Source organism: Pavona decussata, unplaced genomic scaffold (assembly GCF_977016875.1).
Source record: "Pavona decussata unplaced genomic scaffold, jaPavDecu1.1 SCAFFOLD_214, whole genome shotgun sequence".
Classification (NCBI taxonomy): domain Eukaryota; kingdom Metazoa; phylum Cnidaria; class Anthozoa; order Scleractinia; family Agariciidae; genus Pavona; species Pavona decussata.
Window position 1 is genome coordinate 2,490,483 of NW_028145619.1, and position 16,838 is coordinate 2,507,320.

The 16,838-nt window shown below is 39.0% G+C and overlaps 1 protein-coding gene across 1 annotated transcript; it reads left to right on the plus strand.

Moving 5' to 3' along the window:
- The first annotated feature begins 395 nt into the window (after nucleotides 1-395).
- LOC146460231 (beta-galactosidase-like) lies at nucleotides 396-16,653 on the plus strand. Its single transcript, XM_085088499.1, has 11 exons — nucleotides 396-655; nucleotides 1,667-1,788; nucleotides 2,774-2,802; nucleotides 3,485-3,551; nucleotides 4,505-4,599; nucleotides 5,664-5,844; nucleotides 6,880-7,101; nucleotides 9,873-10,075; nucleotides 11,288-11,485; nucleotides 12,979-13,338; nucleotides 14,498-16,653. Exons 1-11 carry the CDS (start codon nucleotides 423-425, stop codon nucleotides 14,717-14,719), a joined length of 1,932 nt encoding a protein of 643 aa, XP_084944625.1. The 5' UTR covers nucleotides 396-422; the 3' UTR covers nucleotides 14,720-16,653.
- The last annotated feature ends 185 nt before the right edge of the window (nucleotides 16,654-16,838 follow it).

Below are 16,838 nucleotides of genomic sequence, written 5' to 3' on the forward strand. Positions count from 1 at the left end.
CAAGCTGAAAGAAAAAAAAAGGCTCTGGATTATAAACAATTTGGAATTCCAAGTTGGGGTGTTGTAAAAACTATTTTGGATGGACAAAACTCCACCAGCCCCACACGGACTCCCGGATAAAAAAACGAGCGGTATCTTCCGTGACCATTCGATGTGCGTCGTTCAAGCAAAGACGCAGAGCAAAAAACTTCCCTAAATATTTTTAGGCTGCTGAGTTAATCTCATTCCGTTCACCCAGATTATACAAAACGAAATAACTCATTGATTTACAGATTGAAAAAATATCAAAAAGAGGGAGAAGCAGAGTGACAAGCCAGTGACCAGGGGAAAAAAAAGTGCTCCTTTCCAGGGCCCCGCGCACAAACTTGGAATTAGCAAGTCACATTATTTTCACGTGACAAGGCGCTTCCGCATCAAAGAACATGGCTGGCTGCTCGGGTGCGTGGTTGTGCTTCGCAATCGTCGTTGTTTTGTCGATCATTCCCTTCTCTTCGTCGCGTTCATTCGTGGTAGACAGGAAGAACAATGTTTTTCTCAAGGATGGCCAGCCATTCCAGTTCATCTCTGGTAGTTTTGATTATTTTCGTGTTCCAAGGTTTTACTGGCGGGATAGACTGAAAAAGATGAGGGCTGGTGGTCTGAATACCTTGACAACGTGAGTAGAAAAGTTCTCTGAATGATTCTGGGTGAAGAATGCTGCTGCCAAACTAACGCTTAAGTTTTCTTAATAGCATAATTTGAGTGTTTTTAAAAACTTTTAGGAGTTTTAATGAAAACTGAAGCGAATATCTTGCAAAAAATATGCTAATGAAAGGAAGCGGTCATGTGATGTACAAGCACGATGTGTTATTGTTTTGACCCGGCATGCGCTCATGTCAAGTCATGTTTGTGAACATTGAAATACTGTGCGAGCCAACAAACAAGAAAGGAACTTTAAAGCTTCTTAACAAGTTCTAAGCTCATTATATAAGTGTATATCTCTTCCACGCCTTGTGTTCTTGTTGGTTTATTCAGCTACAAGCGAATAAATTTCAATTTTCTTAGATTTGCACGCTCACTTTGTCACCTCGTCTTCACGCGCTTTTTGAGAACCCCAAAGCAGTCAGACGGGTGTTGCCAAGGTGTAACTGAAGCCTTGTTTGGGAGTTTGACCATATGACATTGAGAACACCTTGAAAGATACTCCGAAGTGTTGCCCTCATCCCCTTTGAAAGTTTATAACTTTGGAACCCCCCTACCCCTCAGTATTTCCAGTAACCCTCAGTAGGGGAGGTATGGATATTTTCTGGAACTTTCCCATTTTATTTTTGTTTGTTTGGTGACCTGCCGTCTGAGTTTTAAGAGATCTTAAGAGAGCCTAGGGTTAACTTTATTTTGATACAAACCTCAGTATTTTTCAAACAAAAAATAAATGAAGACTAATAAGCATAAGAATGACATGATTTTAATATGAAAAGCAGTGGGAGTTTCTATTAAAACATAATCAACTCCAGATCGATCCAGTGCTAGCCTTGCTTCAACTCAAAGGCCGGGTAAAATAGACTATGAACACTTAAAATCTGTAGTTCTTGTGGAAAGATTGTACTTGTCTAATAACTTTGGGGTTATTACACCCCTCTTGCACCAAGCCACAGGCATTGTCCCTAAAATGAAAATGTTTTTACAGGTACGTTGCATGGAACAGACACGAGGCCAAGCCAGGAGTCTATAACTTCACTGGTGAAAATGATGTGGTAGCATTTGTTGAGATGGCAGCGGAGGAAGGGTTGTTAGTGATTGTTAGACCAGGTGAATCCGTGTTTTTTTTATATTATTTTAACAATATTTTGTCTCGAAATTTACTCTAAGAGCAGAAAAAAGTGCTCGTCACGAGAGCTAATGCTGTTTACACAGTCAATTAATCAGACGCGGAAAGCCATCTATCTCCCAACAAGCGTGTAACGGAAGCAAACAGTATTTCACGCAGAGCAGCAAAACGCGGGCAAAACAAAAAATAGTGTTTGGCATCTTCGATAGGTGCATCATTATACAGAGCACAAGCAGATGAAGCAGAGCAATTTCTATTAAAAAGATCATAATTTAAGGCGCCAAAAATTAAGCCTTAGGCGAGAGTGAAAAATTGACGCTGTTCGATCCCCAGCTCCCCAGAATCTGTGTTACCTCACAAAGGAAAAAAGAAAAACTCTCACTCCCAAAGGAAGTAGTTTACTGATCAAATGCATGACTCGGCACCTCAAAACTCTCAAATTTTTAGGTTTAGGATATCTGTATATAGCAATGAGAGAATTGTAGGTAACATTTCAAACGTTAGTATTTTAGGTGCCTGTAGTCAACTACGAGGAACCTTAATACACCGGTAATGTTTAGGTGTCCACAATGATTGTAAAGGGGAATTCTTCCCTCAGCTATACAACATCGACACGTTTATAAAGTTATTTGCTCATTATCAGTATTACCATACATATTTTTATTGATGGTTCTTTGCAAAGTCATTCAATCTGTAGTTAGCAGGTACATTTATTTATTGTACATGTATCTGCAAGAAAGTTAAGTCTTGAGAAGCAGTTAAATATTACTAGTAATAATTTAAATTATTTAACTCAAAATGCTGTCTTGCATTTGTGTTATTATTTTGGATCTCAAAGGTTCTGGTGGTTCTGAGGCCATTTTGGTTGTAAAGGTCTGAAACAATGCATAATGTACATATTCTTGTGTAGGTGTTGACTCATTGATTAAAACCTTACATGTACTACTTTACACTGTATTTACACAGGTCCTTTCATCTGTGCTGAGTGGGATTTTGTAAGTTGAATGTTTGTCTCCATATTGTGTTATTCATTAGACAAGTGTGCTACAAAACTTGTACGTTTATTTGCTGTGTTGGCTAAATTGAACTTGGTTCTCTTTACATCTGCAAACTTTTAGTTTTACCAAAATTAATGGGCTGAATATATTTTAATACAGTGGCTTAAACTTTCAGTGTTCAGTAGAGCACGTAGGCTTGGAGCTGTTTGTACATTTTCGGGACAATAATTTTTGTAATACAGAAAAACTGTTTTTGCAACTAAAATTACCCATATTTAAAGGTCTATAGACAACAGAGAACCAAAGAGAGAAAACTCATCCTTCCTGAGCAAAAAGATGTTACATCCATTACACTACATTTAGGTTTTTTTTTTTAAATAATTACCACAACCATTTTCCAAGCATCTTTATTTTTGGTAGTTAGACCACTGAAATCTGGTACAGTTGTACACCAAGAATGTACAAGCAGAATTAACCATCATACAGGAAATGCTAACTGAACTCAAAATTATGCATGAAAACTATTAGTTGACTTTGTATGTTTTCTGTGGTTGTTCAAGGGGGAAATGTTGGGAATGCCTGAGACAATTTGGGAAGACATTCCAGTTAGTTATTGGTTGCCAGTTGCTAGGTAGTAAGTGGCCCGGGTAAGTGGGTTAATAGTTTTGTTGTTTTTCAGGGCGGCTTTCCTGCATGGATGCTCAAGAACTACACAACACTCACGCTGAGATCATCAAAGGACCCAAGTAAGTATTAATACATTCTTTGTTGTGGTCATCCCTCCATAATGTTCTCTCCGCAGAACATCTAATTTTGTTGTGGCTGTTGTTTTTTTGTTGAAATTTTAGTCTGCATATAATATTTCTGTAATTCCTAAACTGCACTGCGTTTTATGAGCACATGTTACAGTGTGTCCATGCAGGAGTGAAAACTGTCCAAAACATTTTTGTTGACAATATTTATTTCCTTTTGAAGGCAAAAACCTCATAACTTTTGCTAAATTTTCCATACCAAAACTGCCAAAAATATCATAGAAATAAAACTTTATTAAAAGTGACAAGGATTTTACCTTCAACCACAAATAAATAGCAAAATTTGTTAACACAAATTGCAAATATAGCAAATTTGTGTGACAGCTTTCAATCCTGGACATAACTACCTTCACATCCCTAACAATCTTGTGGCTTCCTGAGTAAACTCAGGATCACCCGTAATGTCATTGTCCTTTCAATGGTATTCAGCCGTAACAGGTATAATAGGTTACGCCCCCCACAGTGCAAGGCGCCTTACTGTGGCCACCCAACAAAATGTTTTTACAAGTTAGCCATAAAATACAAAAAGACACGTTTTCAATAATTTGTTGTTTCGTCACTTGCCTGTAGGCAAGGAAGTGTGATCGTTAATCAAATTCGCGAGACATGTTTTCAATAATTTGTTGTTTCATCACTTGCCTGTAGGCAAGGAAGTGTGATCGTTAATCAAATTCGCGTACCCTGATTGGCTAACTTGTAAAAAAAATTGTTGGGTGGCCATGGTAAGGTGCATCGCACTGTGATGACAACTCTGACATGGATACTTTTAAGTGAGTGGCTCAAACTCCAGAAGTAACTATTTCTTCTGGAGTTTGTGCTACTCACTTAAAACATTTCCATGCATTACTAAAATAATTATACACTCTGTGATCATTCGCTTTGTACAGATTATATTGCTACAGTTGACCGCTTTATGGGTGTCTTGCTCCCAAAAATGAAACCACTTTTGTATGCCAATGGAGGACCCATCATTGCTATGCAGGTATAAATTGACGAGAACTTCTTCTTACAGACACCTCTTTATTACAATCACTTTATCTTAGTTCATGCAGTAATACTGTATGTACAAAATAATCCTAACTAGTTCACTAGCAATATATGTTTTTCTTTAGTTAGTACTTTTTTTCTCTGGAACAGAACTCATATATAGGTTTTTTTTTCCTTCTTTATTCCTTTCTTTTCTTTTTTGTATTTATATATTCCAGTAAACACTTATATTTTGCCAGTGCTTGGTTGCTGGTCTGATCAAAACACTGACTGAAAATTAATCAACTTCAGTGATGAAATAAAAGACTAGTATTAAACAAACAACAAAGTATTAGTTCTAAACATCATTCTTGTAGGTACCCAAGTAGCAAGACATTAGGTGTTTTTTTGCCGCACTAAAAACAAAAATTCTCATTGGACATGAGTTCACATTTTAGTACAAGCAATCAAGTGACCAGTAACTATTTTCTCCTACATTATCACCATTTGATGAAACATGTCAGTCATGAGAATAAGGAAACTGATCAGCAAGGATAAAATGCCTTGATGTTTTAAGGAACGGTGCATCCTTTTACTACTGCGTATGCATTCTGCGCATCTCGGGGTTGTCCGAGAACCAGTAATTTTGTAAGTGAGATGCCTACTACATGTAATTCAAAGATGTTTTTGTATGGTTTATGACTGTGCGTGAAAAGAAGGTCTTACTGTAACAAGGGCTTTTGAAATCCAAAAAAAAATTATTTTCCAGAGGAAAAAAATGGAAAAAATGTGATACATTGTTATTTATTTTAATGCTTTTTGAAAATTGTTGCTAAATTATGCCTGAAAAATGTGCAGTTGCCCACATTTCTCTTTTAAGATTTCAACAGTCCTGGCAAAGATTTGCTTCTCTTACATAGTCATCAACGGTGCAAATTACTCTATTACGAGGCACAGTCCTTTAAACAAATTCTCCCAGCAGAATACCATGAGACAAATGGCGAGCAGCAAAGGGATTATACGTGTTGATGTTTGATGTCTTTATTGTAAAATTGCTTTTTTTTTTGGTCATTATTCCAGGTAGAGAATGAGTATGGAATGTACATCACTTGCGATCATGTTTACATGACTCACCTGACGGGAACATTCCGAAAGTACCTTGGAAATGATGTGGTTCTGACCACTGTCGACCCACCCTATGATCATTACCTTGAATGCGGCACACTTCCGGAACTTTTGGCTACTCTTGACTTTGGACCAGGTACAGAAAATTCTTTTATAACAACAATAATAATGATAATGGTTTATTAACAGTGTATCCATTGTACATGGCTCTTCACCTGTTAACTAACTAGAACTAGTTAATAACAACTGATGATAAACAGAAATTACAACTAAAATAACAATGTATCTACGATATTATAAATACAAATTTAATTAAGATAGAAAGTGTACCACAGTTACTCGAGTTTCACGCACTAAGCGATCATCAGACAGTAATGATCTGATGATCATCATGATGACAGTCTGATGATCGCTTAGTGCATGAAACTCGAGTAACTGTGGTACACTTTCTATCTTAAATTTATATTTATATTTCGCTCTGCATGGTTTTGCATTGAGCACTCCTTCAACTGAGTGAAGACATCATTGTATTGTTTCTTTGTTTATCTACGATATTAAAGGTATTTAAAATGACTTCAAAGCATTTGCTATTAAAAATTTATCTAATTTACTACTAAAATGTAAAGGTCGATCACTATAGATGACTGTCACATTGGAATACTCATAACTCACTTCAGAGTTCTTTATAATAGTCAGAGCCTCAAGTAAATGAGGGGGAGGGGGTCCTAACTGTAAAAAGGTCAGTCACACAAAATTGTCCTGTAGAAAGCTTTAGCTACTGGCTAGAAAGGGAACCACAAATATACTTCTCTAAGTGGCATCTTACATTGTATGCCAGAAGTTGGAATACTCATAACATAATTCAGAGTCCTTTATTATAGTCAGAGCCATGAGTAAGTGAGGGGGAGGGGGCTCTAACTGTAAAACGTTCACATAATTATCCTCTAGGATAAGACTTGTGCGTGCCTGGTAAGTTATTGAGGCGTCAAAGAAACAAGCCTCGTGACTACTGAAAAAAGTATCAATAATCAAGGTCTGTTTAATCAAGTTTCAGTGTTACCACTATTTGCTCATCAAGTGTATTAGGTCGCTAATGGATATGGAACCATTCTCCTCCTGGAACAGGTATTTGGTAAGATTTGGTTAATCAGTGAAATCATTTTTCACCCAGGTATCGATCCTGTTGGTGCCTTCAACACCTTGCGTAAGCACCAACCCAATGGACCTTTGGTAGACGTCGAGTTTTACACAGGAGGAATAGATCATTGGGGGACTAAACATGTAACAAGGACAATTGAGGAGGTTGCAACGTATCTGGACAAGCTTCTAGCGATGAATGCCTCAGTTAATATGGATATGTTTGAAGGTGGCACCGACTTTGGCTTCTGGAATGGTATGTGATATTTATGTATACTTTACTTTGAAATTCTTCAATCCTTTACATGCAAGATATGAAAGTGATTCCAGACAATTATTCTGGTTATTGAAACTACTTTGAAAATTAGCACCAGTAAATGAGTGAGTTAAAAAAATCGCTTTGCACATGCTACAGTTGAATGATATGCAGTCTACTCTATGATAGTTGTTCAACACCAACTAAGTTGTTTTTCATCCATTTAAGGATCGTGCCTACTTTTGCTACTGAGCGCATCTCAAGATACTCGGGTTTCCTATGGGTGGTGCCTACCAATACAGGGATATATTAACTTGCTTTAAAGCTATGCGGAGAAAACAGAACTTAGCAAGTGCTCTTGGTATCCAAAAAGAAAATTTGAGGTAACATGTATTTTTCAGGGATAATAAAGCTTCAATTCGGAAAAAAGTGCCATACGTTGCTTTGTATTTTACTGTTTTTTTTAGAATAATTGCTGCTTAATTACCCCTAAAAAATGCGTAGTTACCCCAATTTTCTTTTTGGATTTCAATAGCCCTTGCTAAGATCTGCTTTCCCTTTTTGTCATAAACCACACAAAAACACTTCTTTATTAGGAGACATCGTCCTTAACCCATTGCCCCCTGAGAGTGTGACGCGTGACATTATGCTAATTTCCTAGAAAGTTTGGAGTAAAGACTGCGTGATCCAAACGCTTGAAATAAACCATATGCGCAGTAGCACTATAGACGGGGTCAGGTTTCAAAGCAAAGCTCACCCGAAAGAGGAGGAATTCTGCTGCCGGAAAGTGTAAAAATTTTATCGTATGATGCATGGACATATAGGACAGGGAGAAAAGCACAAATCAAATTAATTTTTTTTGTGTTTTACGCGCGGCGAGCTCCAAATATGAATAATTAGCGGCCGCATAAAACTGTCAAGACAGGTCATGTCAAGAACCGAAAATGGGTAAAATCACTGTTGTATACATCAAATATGAATTTTAACAGTATTTATTGAAGTTTTCTTACAGATTCAAGGCCATTTAAAGGCAGGCAAGGATAAGAGAAGGAGAGAATGGCTCGAGCCGCACGAAAACTCTTCGTGAAAAGCAAAGTACAAACGCATCGCATCGCAAACAAAAACTCACGCAGCGCAAGGAACGACAAAACAAGCAAGTGGAGATTCCAAACAAGTTTTAATTACAAGATAAAGAATTCGGCAGCCAAAATGTGACAAAAGACGCTAAATAAAAACTAAAATCGTGCCAAATAAAGGCCAAAATTGTGTGACCGGTCCAATCCAAAATGAGATTCAAAATACTATATTCTACGCATCATTGAAAAAGAATTCGCAGCGAATTGCAAACTAGTGAAACGTGTCACTATTAGCGGCCAAAGGTTATTTACCAAGAAAAGATCTCAAATATTGATTAGGCCAAAATGCAATGAAATCATGATCATATATACATTTGAAACTCACCGATAGTTCATAGATCGCTGCGTCGAAGATAGGGACTCGGGTTATAAAGAATGCAATTTCAAGCCGCGTGGTCAAGAAAGCAAGTTTTGCAAAGCGCTACACTACATTGTAAACACTGAAAAGTGTGTCTCTACTGAACGCCCCCCACTTGTTTTCCTACCCACCCTCTTACAATGCCCACAAACTTTCTTCCTACCTTCAATTTTAACAATAAAATGCTTCCCAATATTTTCTGGGGCGACCGACAAATTTTCAATCTTGCGGCGCTTAGCTGACTTTGAAAAGGCGATCGAAATTGTCAGCACCGCGAGCGGGCTCCTTAGTTGAATCGTTAAAATGCAAATATTGACTTGTTTCCTCAAACCTGTTCTTAGTCATTACCCTTTTGATACCCTGGATGCCAAAAAATAATCGTTAGACCAAAATAAAGCGTAATTTGGGAGGCGATTTATCCCCATGATCAAATTTATCCCGATAAAAGCCTTTCATTCCGCGCGCGTGATTTGATGAAAACTAGCAAATCGATCGCCTAACTTTTGCTGCGTGTAGCGATTACTTTCCTCTACAACTCTATCCCACAAACCATCTCCTAAAAAATTCAAAAAGACATCTAATTCGGAAGGATTATCTAAGGCTACATTAGGACCAGAAGCTGCCACGAACGGAGGAACTTGAACATCTGAGAGGTGAGCCGTCCATCTCGCTTCTTCTTCTTCGTCGTCTGTCAATGGCTTGGCTGTAGAACTTGGGCTTCTTCTTGATCAGGAGCATCTTCTTCGTCTTCTTCAGCGTCTAGGCCCTCGAAATCTAAATCCGAATTATCGTCACTACTAGATCCTTCCTCCATAAACCCATCAAAGCTTTCTTCATCCCCCAAGTCCCCAAAAAGCGCCGCTCATTTTCTAACGCATTCGCCATTGTCTTGTAAATTTCAATTGCCTCGCGCGACGAAAAAAATTTATTTTTTTACTGACCTTGTGGTGCTTGACATGACCTGTCAAAAAATGCGCAGAAGATGGCATTTGATTGGTTAACCATCTCTTTTGATCTCCATGACAACAAAATAACGAAAAAGCCACCAGGGGGAGGTAGAGAGGCGAAAAACCAGCCGCCATTTTGGACGGGCGGTCTCGGGCGTTTCAGGAAATTCGGGGGTTGCCGGCGCACGGGCGGTTACGGGCGTTTGAGGGGTCAATGGGTTAATAGTGAAAAATGTTTCTTTACATTCTTAAGTATTGAGTCATCCTCTGCATCCCAGAAATATACAGTTACTATTTGTAATTGCTTGTTATTGTTTGATTTTTCCTCAGGAGCAAATGCTGGCACAAAAACAGAGTCATTTGACCCGCAACCCACAACCTATGACTATGATTCCCCTTTGACAGAAGGAGGAGACTACAGACCAAAGTACTATGCAATCATGGATGTGATTGCCAAATATGCTCCCATCCCAAAAGTCCCCCCTCCACCTGCTCCACAGACTTATGCTTATGGAAAAGTTCTGATGACTAAGGTAATTCTTGATGTGACTAACTTAATCATGCTATTTTTAGCAAATGGCTTAGAAGTAAAGTCACCTTTCAGTTGGTGGAGCATGGACGTTGAGGGTCAACTGAAATGTGAGAGAGGGGGACAGATACTGTGGAGAGGAGGAAACCAGTAGAGGAAAGGGTAGGAACCAGGAGATGAGGGGGTAGGTACCATGTCAGAATTGGACAGGAATCAGGAGAGAAGGATGCAGTAACCTGTTCAGATGGTGGTAAGTACCAGGAGATAAGAGGCAGAAAAAAGGAAAGAAAGGGACAGGAGCAAGCAAGAAGGGGACAGGTTACAGGAGGGAAGGGGATGGGAACCTGGAGAGAAGGGGACAGGGAACAGAAGAGAAGGGGACAGGAACCAGGGGAGAAGGGGACAGGGAACAGGAGGGAAAGGGACAGGAATGGAACTAGGAGATATGGGGACAGGGAACAGGAGGTGTAAATTTGCACAATTTGTGAAGCTTGTAGTTACAGGTGAATCTTTTCCTCATATCCTTGTGTTTAAAAAAGAACAGGTTTGCCTACAATCTGTGGCTAAAAATCAAGATGTTTTTTGGAGTTTTTACCAACTGGTTTTGGTAAGAGTTTGATATTCCAGGTGCTTTCTTGGGTGTACTACATTTAAAAGAAATGTGGAATTAAGAACATTTTGTGGTTGTAACTGTCACGCCTCTGGTGCCGATAATGAAGGACAAGGTTGAGGAGCTGTGTAACTTAGGCCTCATAGTGTTTTCCAGTGGCACTGGAGATAAAGAAGGCTTCGCTAAAGGTTCTACGTCAGTGAGCAATCGTACTGCGTGGACCTTTTGTTGCCCAGGAGTAACAAGCAATACCTTGTTCCTTAAAGGGTTGAAAACAAAAACTACCAGCGCTGTTTTGCATTTAGGCAAATTCAAGAATTTTTCTAAGGATCAACAAACTAATGCACTCTCGTTCTCGTTGCATTTCCCCATTGAATAATGTTATTGATATTCCAACTCAATCTAATTTCCCAGTGCTGACACATTACTCACAGATTATTTGCAAGGGGGCAGAATGGCGGCATCAAAAGAGTGTCCACAGGCTCCCTCCCTTTCTTTCTCCCCTTTCTCCAAGCTCGATTTTTCTCTTCGCTCTATATCCCACTTGGGAGCCTGTTCACAGGCTATGCTTTACTCCAATGTACATGTAAATTTGTTCCATTGCAGATTGGTTCGTTTTACGATGTCTTGCCCCAGATTGCTCCAGTAGCTGTCACATCTAACACAACCCTCACCATGGAACAAGTTGACCAGAATTTTGGTTTTATGCTTTATCGTGTGAAGATACCATCTTCAGTGCCAGGACCTACAGCAAACATCAGTATCCCAGGACTGGCTGACAGAGGCATTGTTTTTGTTGACAAGGTTTGTGTAAATTATTGTTATTTAACCTGTTGCAACCAAAAATGAGCCCACTTTTTTCTCACCAAATTTGCAGTAGTAACAATAATATTGTTTGTGATTTTGAACTTACATGTTATTTATAGTTACCACAAATGTCCAGATATCCAGGAAAGTAGACTGTTCAGTGTTCACAGTCCCCTATTTTTCCGTAGGATTTTCAACACTCATATGCTTCAATCTCACTCCCACCATCTTGGTTTGTAAAGGCGAGCGCAACCTGGGGAAAGTGTCTAAACTGCTGAGGGGAGCAGAAGTGGGGAGGTGGCAGGAAAAATAGGGAGACTGTAACAGCTTCTCACTGTCGCATGTCTCACTCCTCCTCCACCACTCAATGTACCCTGACTAGGGGCCCCTCGGTAGTTTAGGCACTCTCCCCAGGTTGCGCTCACCTTAACAAACAAAGATTGTGGGAGTTTGATAGAAGCATACAAATCTTAAAAATCCTACAGAAAATTAGGCAACTGTGAACATTCTACCAGGCCAATCCATTTGCATTTTCTGGAAACATCATTCATCATCACAGACAAGGACTTCTGGGAAAGCAATAGAGAAACTACACATAAAGGAGATTAGTATAAATCTACTAGAGCTATCACGAATGCCGTTCTCTGATTGGCTACGCTACTCGCTATCTATTCTGTGATAGATAGTGAGTAGAGGTTTTCAACAAAATGGCGGCCGCTTCGTCATGTTTTCGAAGTGTCTGCGATGAGGATATAGATAATTTACTTGTTTAGTTTTGAACGACTAGTAGATTTATACTAAAACAATTAGATTATTCGCTCTCGATTTCTATGCGTGATAGCTGATTCGGGCTGCGCCCTCATCAGCTATCACGCGATAGAAATCTTGAGCTCATAATCTAATTGTTAATTAGTTTCTAAGGAAACAAATGAATATTTAGTTTTATCGACAGAGTTAAGGCAATAAGCCACAATAAAGAGATTAAAGAGCTGATATTTCTAGAGTGACCCTTCATCAGAGCGAATCAATATTGAGTAAAGGTGGATTTACACTGTCGCGTAAATTTTACGTGCGTACAGACGTGAATTTAGCTGGCTTACGTACGTAAATAAAATAAGAAGCGATGTATGAGCGGCGTGCGTAAACGTAAAAAGTTGAACAGCATTCAACTTAGTTTTAGTAAAGATTATTACCATTCATTCAAAATAAAATTAAAAGTTCACTCGTCACAGGTTCTTCTTTTAGCATTCTTGGATCATATCAACCGCAAGTTGTAGTCAAAGCCAGAATATTTTTTTTATGAACCTAGTTTAATGGCCAAGCTCTTACAATTCTCCTGTAGCTCAGTAAGAGAGGATCTGAACTAGTAATTGGGAGGTCTTGGGTTCAACTCCTAATAGGAGCACTTGGATTTCGTTTTTTTCCGAGAATAGCTGTTACTCACTGAATAATACATCATTCTCATTCTATTTTTTTTTTTTTTTTTTTAGGTTCGCCAGGCAACACTGATTCGTGTCGGTGGAAAAACAACTGCCAGCATCAAAGTTACCCCAGGAGCAACCCTGGACATTTTAGTGGAAAACATGGGGCGAATTAACCATGGTCCTCTCTTGCAAGATCCCAAGGGGATCGTTGGAGATGTGACCCTGAACAAAGTTGTGCTTAGCAACTGGATGATTTATCCCATGGAGTTTGATGATATAACATCTTTAGAGGACGTGAAAGAGCCTTTACATAATGTTGGCAGTGAAGAGAGCACTCTAATTCCAACATTCTACACTGGCGATATTCCCCCAACACCAGACGGAGTACCAAGGGACACTTTTGTTGGTTTTCCAAGCTGGTTTAAGGTGAGAAAACCTTGGAAAGTGTCTTCATTTCGTAGCTGAATTACTGGTAGTCACTGCTTAGTCTCCTACACAGAAGCTCTTTGGGCCAGGGGAAGAATGTGTGATCAGTTTAAAGAACCTCTGCAAAGGAGGCTAGGCCCTGTTCTGCATTAATCATCAACCTCTGACCATTATGCTCCCAAAAGATCCAAACTGCATTTTGTCATAAGCTTCTGATGTGGCCAACTCCCAATTGCCTTTGTAGGTCAGTTGGTAGAGAAAGTTCTGCACTGGTGTCACAGAAGTCATGGGTGTGAATCTTGTGCAAGCTTAGTTGTTTTCAGGCTTTCTTTCTTTAATAATCAATTTGCATATGCAGTTGCAGTGGTCGTCCATGTTGCTTAAGTTTGTTAAATTCATAAAATCAAACAGTGCAAAGCTGCTGGCAATTACTGTTGAAGAGCTGTCATTTGAATAGTCATCTTAAGACTCTCATTCACGAACTCAAAAGTTAGAACCATCTTGTGCAAGATAATAAACAGTACCACAAGGATGTACTGCTCGGCAGGTTTAATATGAACAGTCACACTTTAGGATTTCATTCACAGACTCAAAAGGTAGAACCAGTTTTTACAGCATAATAAACAGCACCACAGGGACGTACTGCTCAGTAGCTTTCATTTGAATAATCACACTTTAGGACTTTATCCACAGACTCAACAGTTAGAATCACTTTATACATCATAGTAAACAGCACTGCAGGAATTTACTGCTAAGTAGCTTTAACATGAATGGTCACACTTTAGGATTTCATCCGGACTCAAAAGCGAGAAGATAAAAAAACAGCAACACTGTAGAGTATTGCTCAGTGCATGTAGCTTTTATTATGAATGGTCACACTCTAGGATTTCATCCGCGACTCAAAAGCGAGAACCACCTTGTACCGCATAATAAACAGCATGTAGCTTACATGTGAATTGTAACATCATAGGATTTAATTTACAGATGCTGAAGATAGTAGTGTGCCAAATAACTAAAGTCGGTGTTTAGGAAAATCAGACTACCACTATTACTGCCATTGCAATTTTGCTAAATATTTTTTATTAACCATTATGTGTCTCATATACTACTCTCTACATTGCCAAAGTGGTCACCTTCTTGAAATCTGGTTATTCAACAGGGTCAGGTCTATATCAATGGATTCAACCTGGGTCGATACTGGCCAGTCGTTGGACCCCAGATACGGCTCTATGTTCCAGCCAATCTCCTCAACTCTGGGGATGAGCCCAGCAAGGTGGTCGTGTTTGAGCTTGACAATGCTCCCTGTCAGAACCCAGAGCTCTGCTATATTGAGTTTCTCGATTATCCCTTCATAGATGGGCCTGTTCACCCAATGAATTAGATTGAAAGAAAAACATGGCCTTTCCTTCTTTTACTGTAAAATGCCATCAAGAATCAATGGGACAATTTTAACTGGAATTTTAATTTGGTACCTTTAGTTCAAATTTACTGCAACCAGGAAAACGGAAAGTCTTCACAAGTAGTGCACAACCCACTTCTGCCACCATGTAACATGGTCTCTGGGTACTTCTAATCACCCTGAGTTGTGACGGTTGTTAATCACAGATGTGCCACCAGGAGTTTCTTAGGTTGTCCTAGTGTTTAACTGTTATCCATGTAATTCACCAAGGTGTTTTCTAGACTGCGAGATTGCGAGAGCATCGCAAATTAAGATATGTTTGCGCTAAAAATATGCACTAGTATCTCAAACGTGCTGCGCAAAATTTCAGCAAGGAAAGCTGCGTTCCTTTTACGACTATAGATTCATTAATTGAAGATCTTTTTATGAACATGATTATATTTGAATCTATTTGCGCTACGCACCTTTAGATGCTTTGCTACAAATGCACAACCTGTTATCAAAGCATCTTATAAAAAGATCCGTGTCTCAAAATATTCAGAATTTTGAACCACCAATCTATCATTAATTCCTATGTTGTGTATGAGAAGTTGAAACATCTTTGGCACCTTTTCATAAAAAGACACCTTGAACTCTGCAAAGGGGGCCTATTGGGCTGAGAAGCGAATGCTTATAATAAACCCTGGATTACACACATGCATCTGGGTCAGAGAATGCAATGTGAAGCTAGATTTCTACTCTAGAGAAACAACACTTTCACTTTGGCAAAGACCAAACCACAGGATTAACACGCCTTCTGAAACCAACCGGAAGAATATCCAAGATTGATTTTGCCGTTCATCACAATTGTTTTGGAATTTTCACCTCATTGTCAGGCATTCTTTGCAAATAATACAGTAAGGACTGAAAGGCCAGGTTTTCTTTTACTACAATGCGTGTAAATGTAAATGTTTGTAAATGTAATTGTCCGCTTTGCTAAAAAAAAATAGGCTTGCTACATTAGTTTATTTTACAGCTCCAAAGTGTAGTCTTGACGAGTAAACCTTTCAGTAAGCCCTATTATCAACACGCATATTCTCATTATTCCTCTCCATATATTGCTTATGGTGGTAGTTGGGAGATTTTGTTTCAACATCAAGGTATTTTATCTTTGTTGACAATTTTCTTTATTCCCATGAGCTGTATGTTTGATCAGGAAAGGATATTGTAGGGAGAATTTAGATGCTCATCACGGTTGGGGCTTAAGATTTGGTCGTGATTGGCTGGCTAAACGAGGTTTTTCGGAGGTTTTTTTGACCTCCGTCAAGCGTTCGTCGTTTATTTTATCTATCTGCCACTGGGAAAAAAGATCAGAACAAAGCCTTGTTCGTTTTCCCGCTAAACAACACCTTGTTATGGAATGCTACTCGACCAGTCAGATTGCTGAAAACTGAATGGTGTCAGTGAAAAGTTCTCGTTGACTTAAATTATAGGGAACTCAAAACTTTTGAGAACAAACGTTTTTGCATTTCTTAAAGCTTTAGAACCGTAGTAGATTTGCTCGAAATAAACCAAACTGTACAATGTCTTCAACGCCAAACTAACGCTTGGCCTGCCAGAGAATCAACTTAATAGAAAGATTGTTAAGAGGTTTCCTTTGGAAGACAGACAGTACTTTAGAGTTATAAATGAAGTGTAGCCAAGTTAATGCTGGAATAAAGCTGTGATAAGATCACAGAAGTAAATAAAATTTGGCACATTTTATTTATTTTATTTAGATCACCCAGTGGCGCTGTACACGAAGGGTCTCAAATTAAATAGTATTTTTTTTTTTTTTTGTAAGGTTATTTACTTAAAGAATTTGCTCGGGCTTTTGTATCACATTGTATTGCGTCTTTTGTATTGTAGCTGAAATAAAATGATTGTTCAAAAAAATATATGTTGTATTAAGCTTAGCTCTCGACTGCGTAGCTGGCAGTATGTGTTGGCATGAGCTTTTGGTCGCAGAACCGCTACGAGTATCGTAAGCCACGATAGAATACGTCTCTCGTAGCCGCTCCGCCACCAACAGTTAGCTTCCCGCGGACGTAATTATACTGCCAGCCGGTCATGTTACTGTAGC

Bases quoted from the DNA above. Each gene is read 5' to 3' on its own strand.
- LOC146460231 (XM_085088499.1), top strand. From the start codon at position 423: ATGGCTGGCTGCTCGGGTGCGTGGTTGTGCTTCGCAATCGTCGTTGTT. The intron at 3,552-4,504 runs GTAAGTATTAAT...CGCTTTGTACAG, and splicing joins GAGATCATCAAAGGACCCAA to ATTATATTGCTACAGTTGAC. The intron at 4,600-5,663 runs GTATAAATTGAC...TCATTATTCCAG, and splicing joins GACCCATCATTGCTATGCAG to GTAGAGAATGAGTATGGAAT.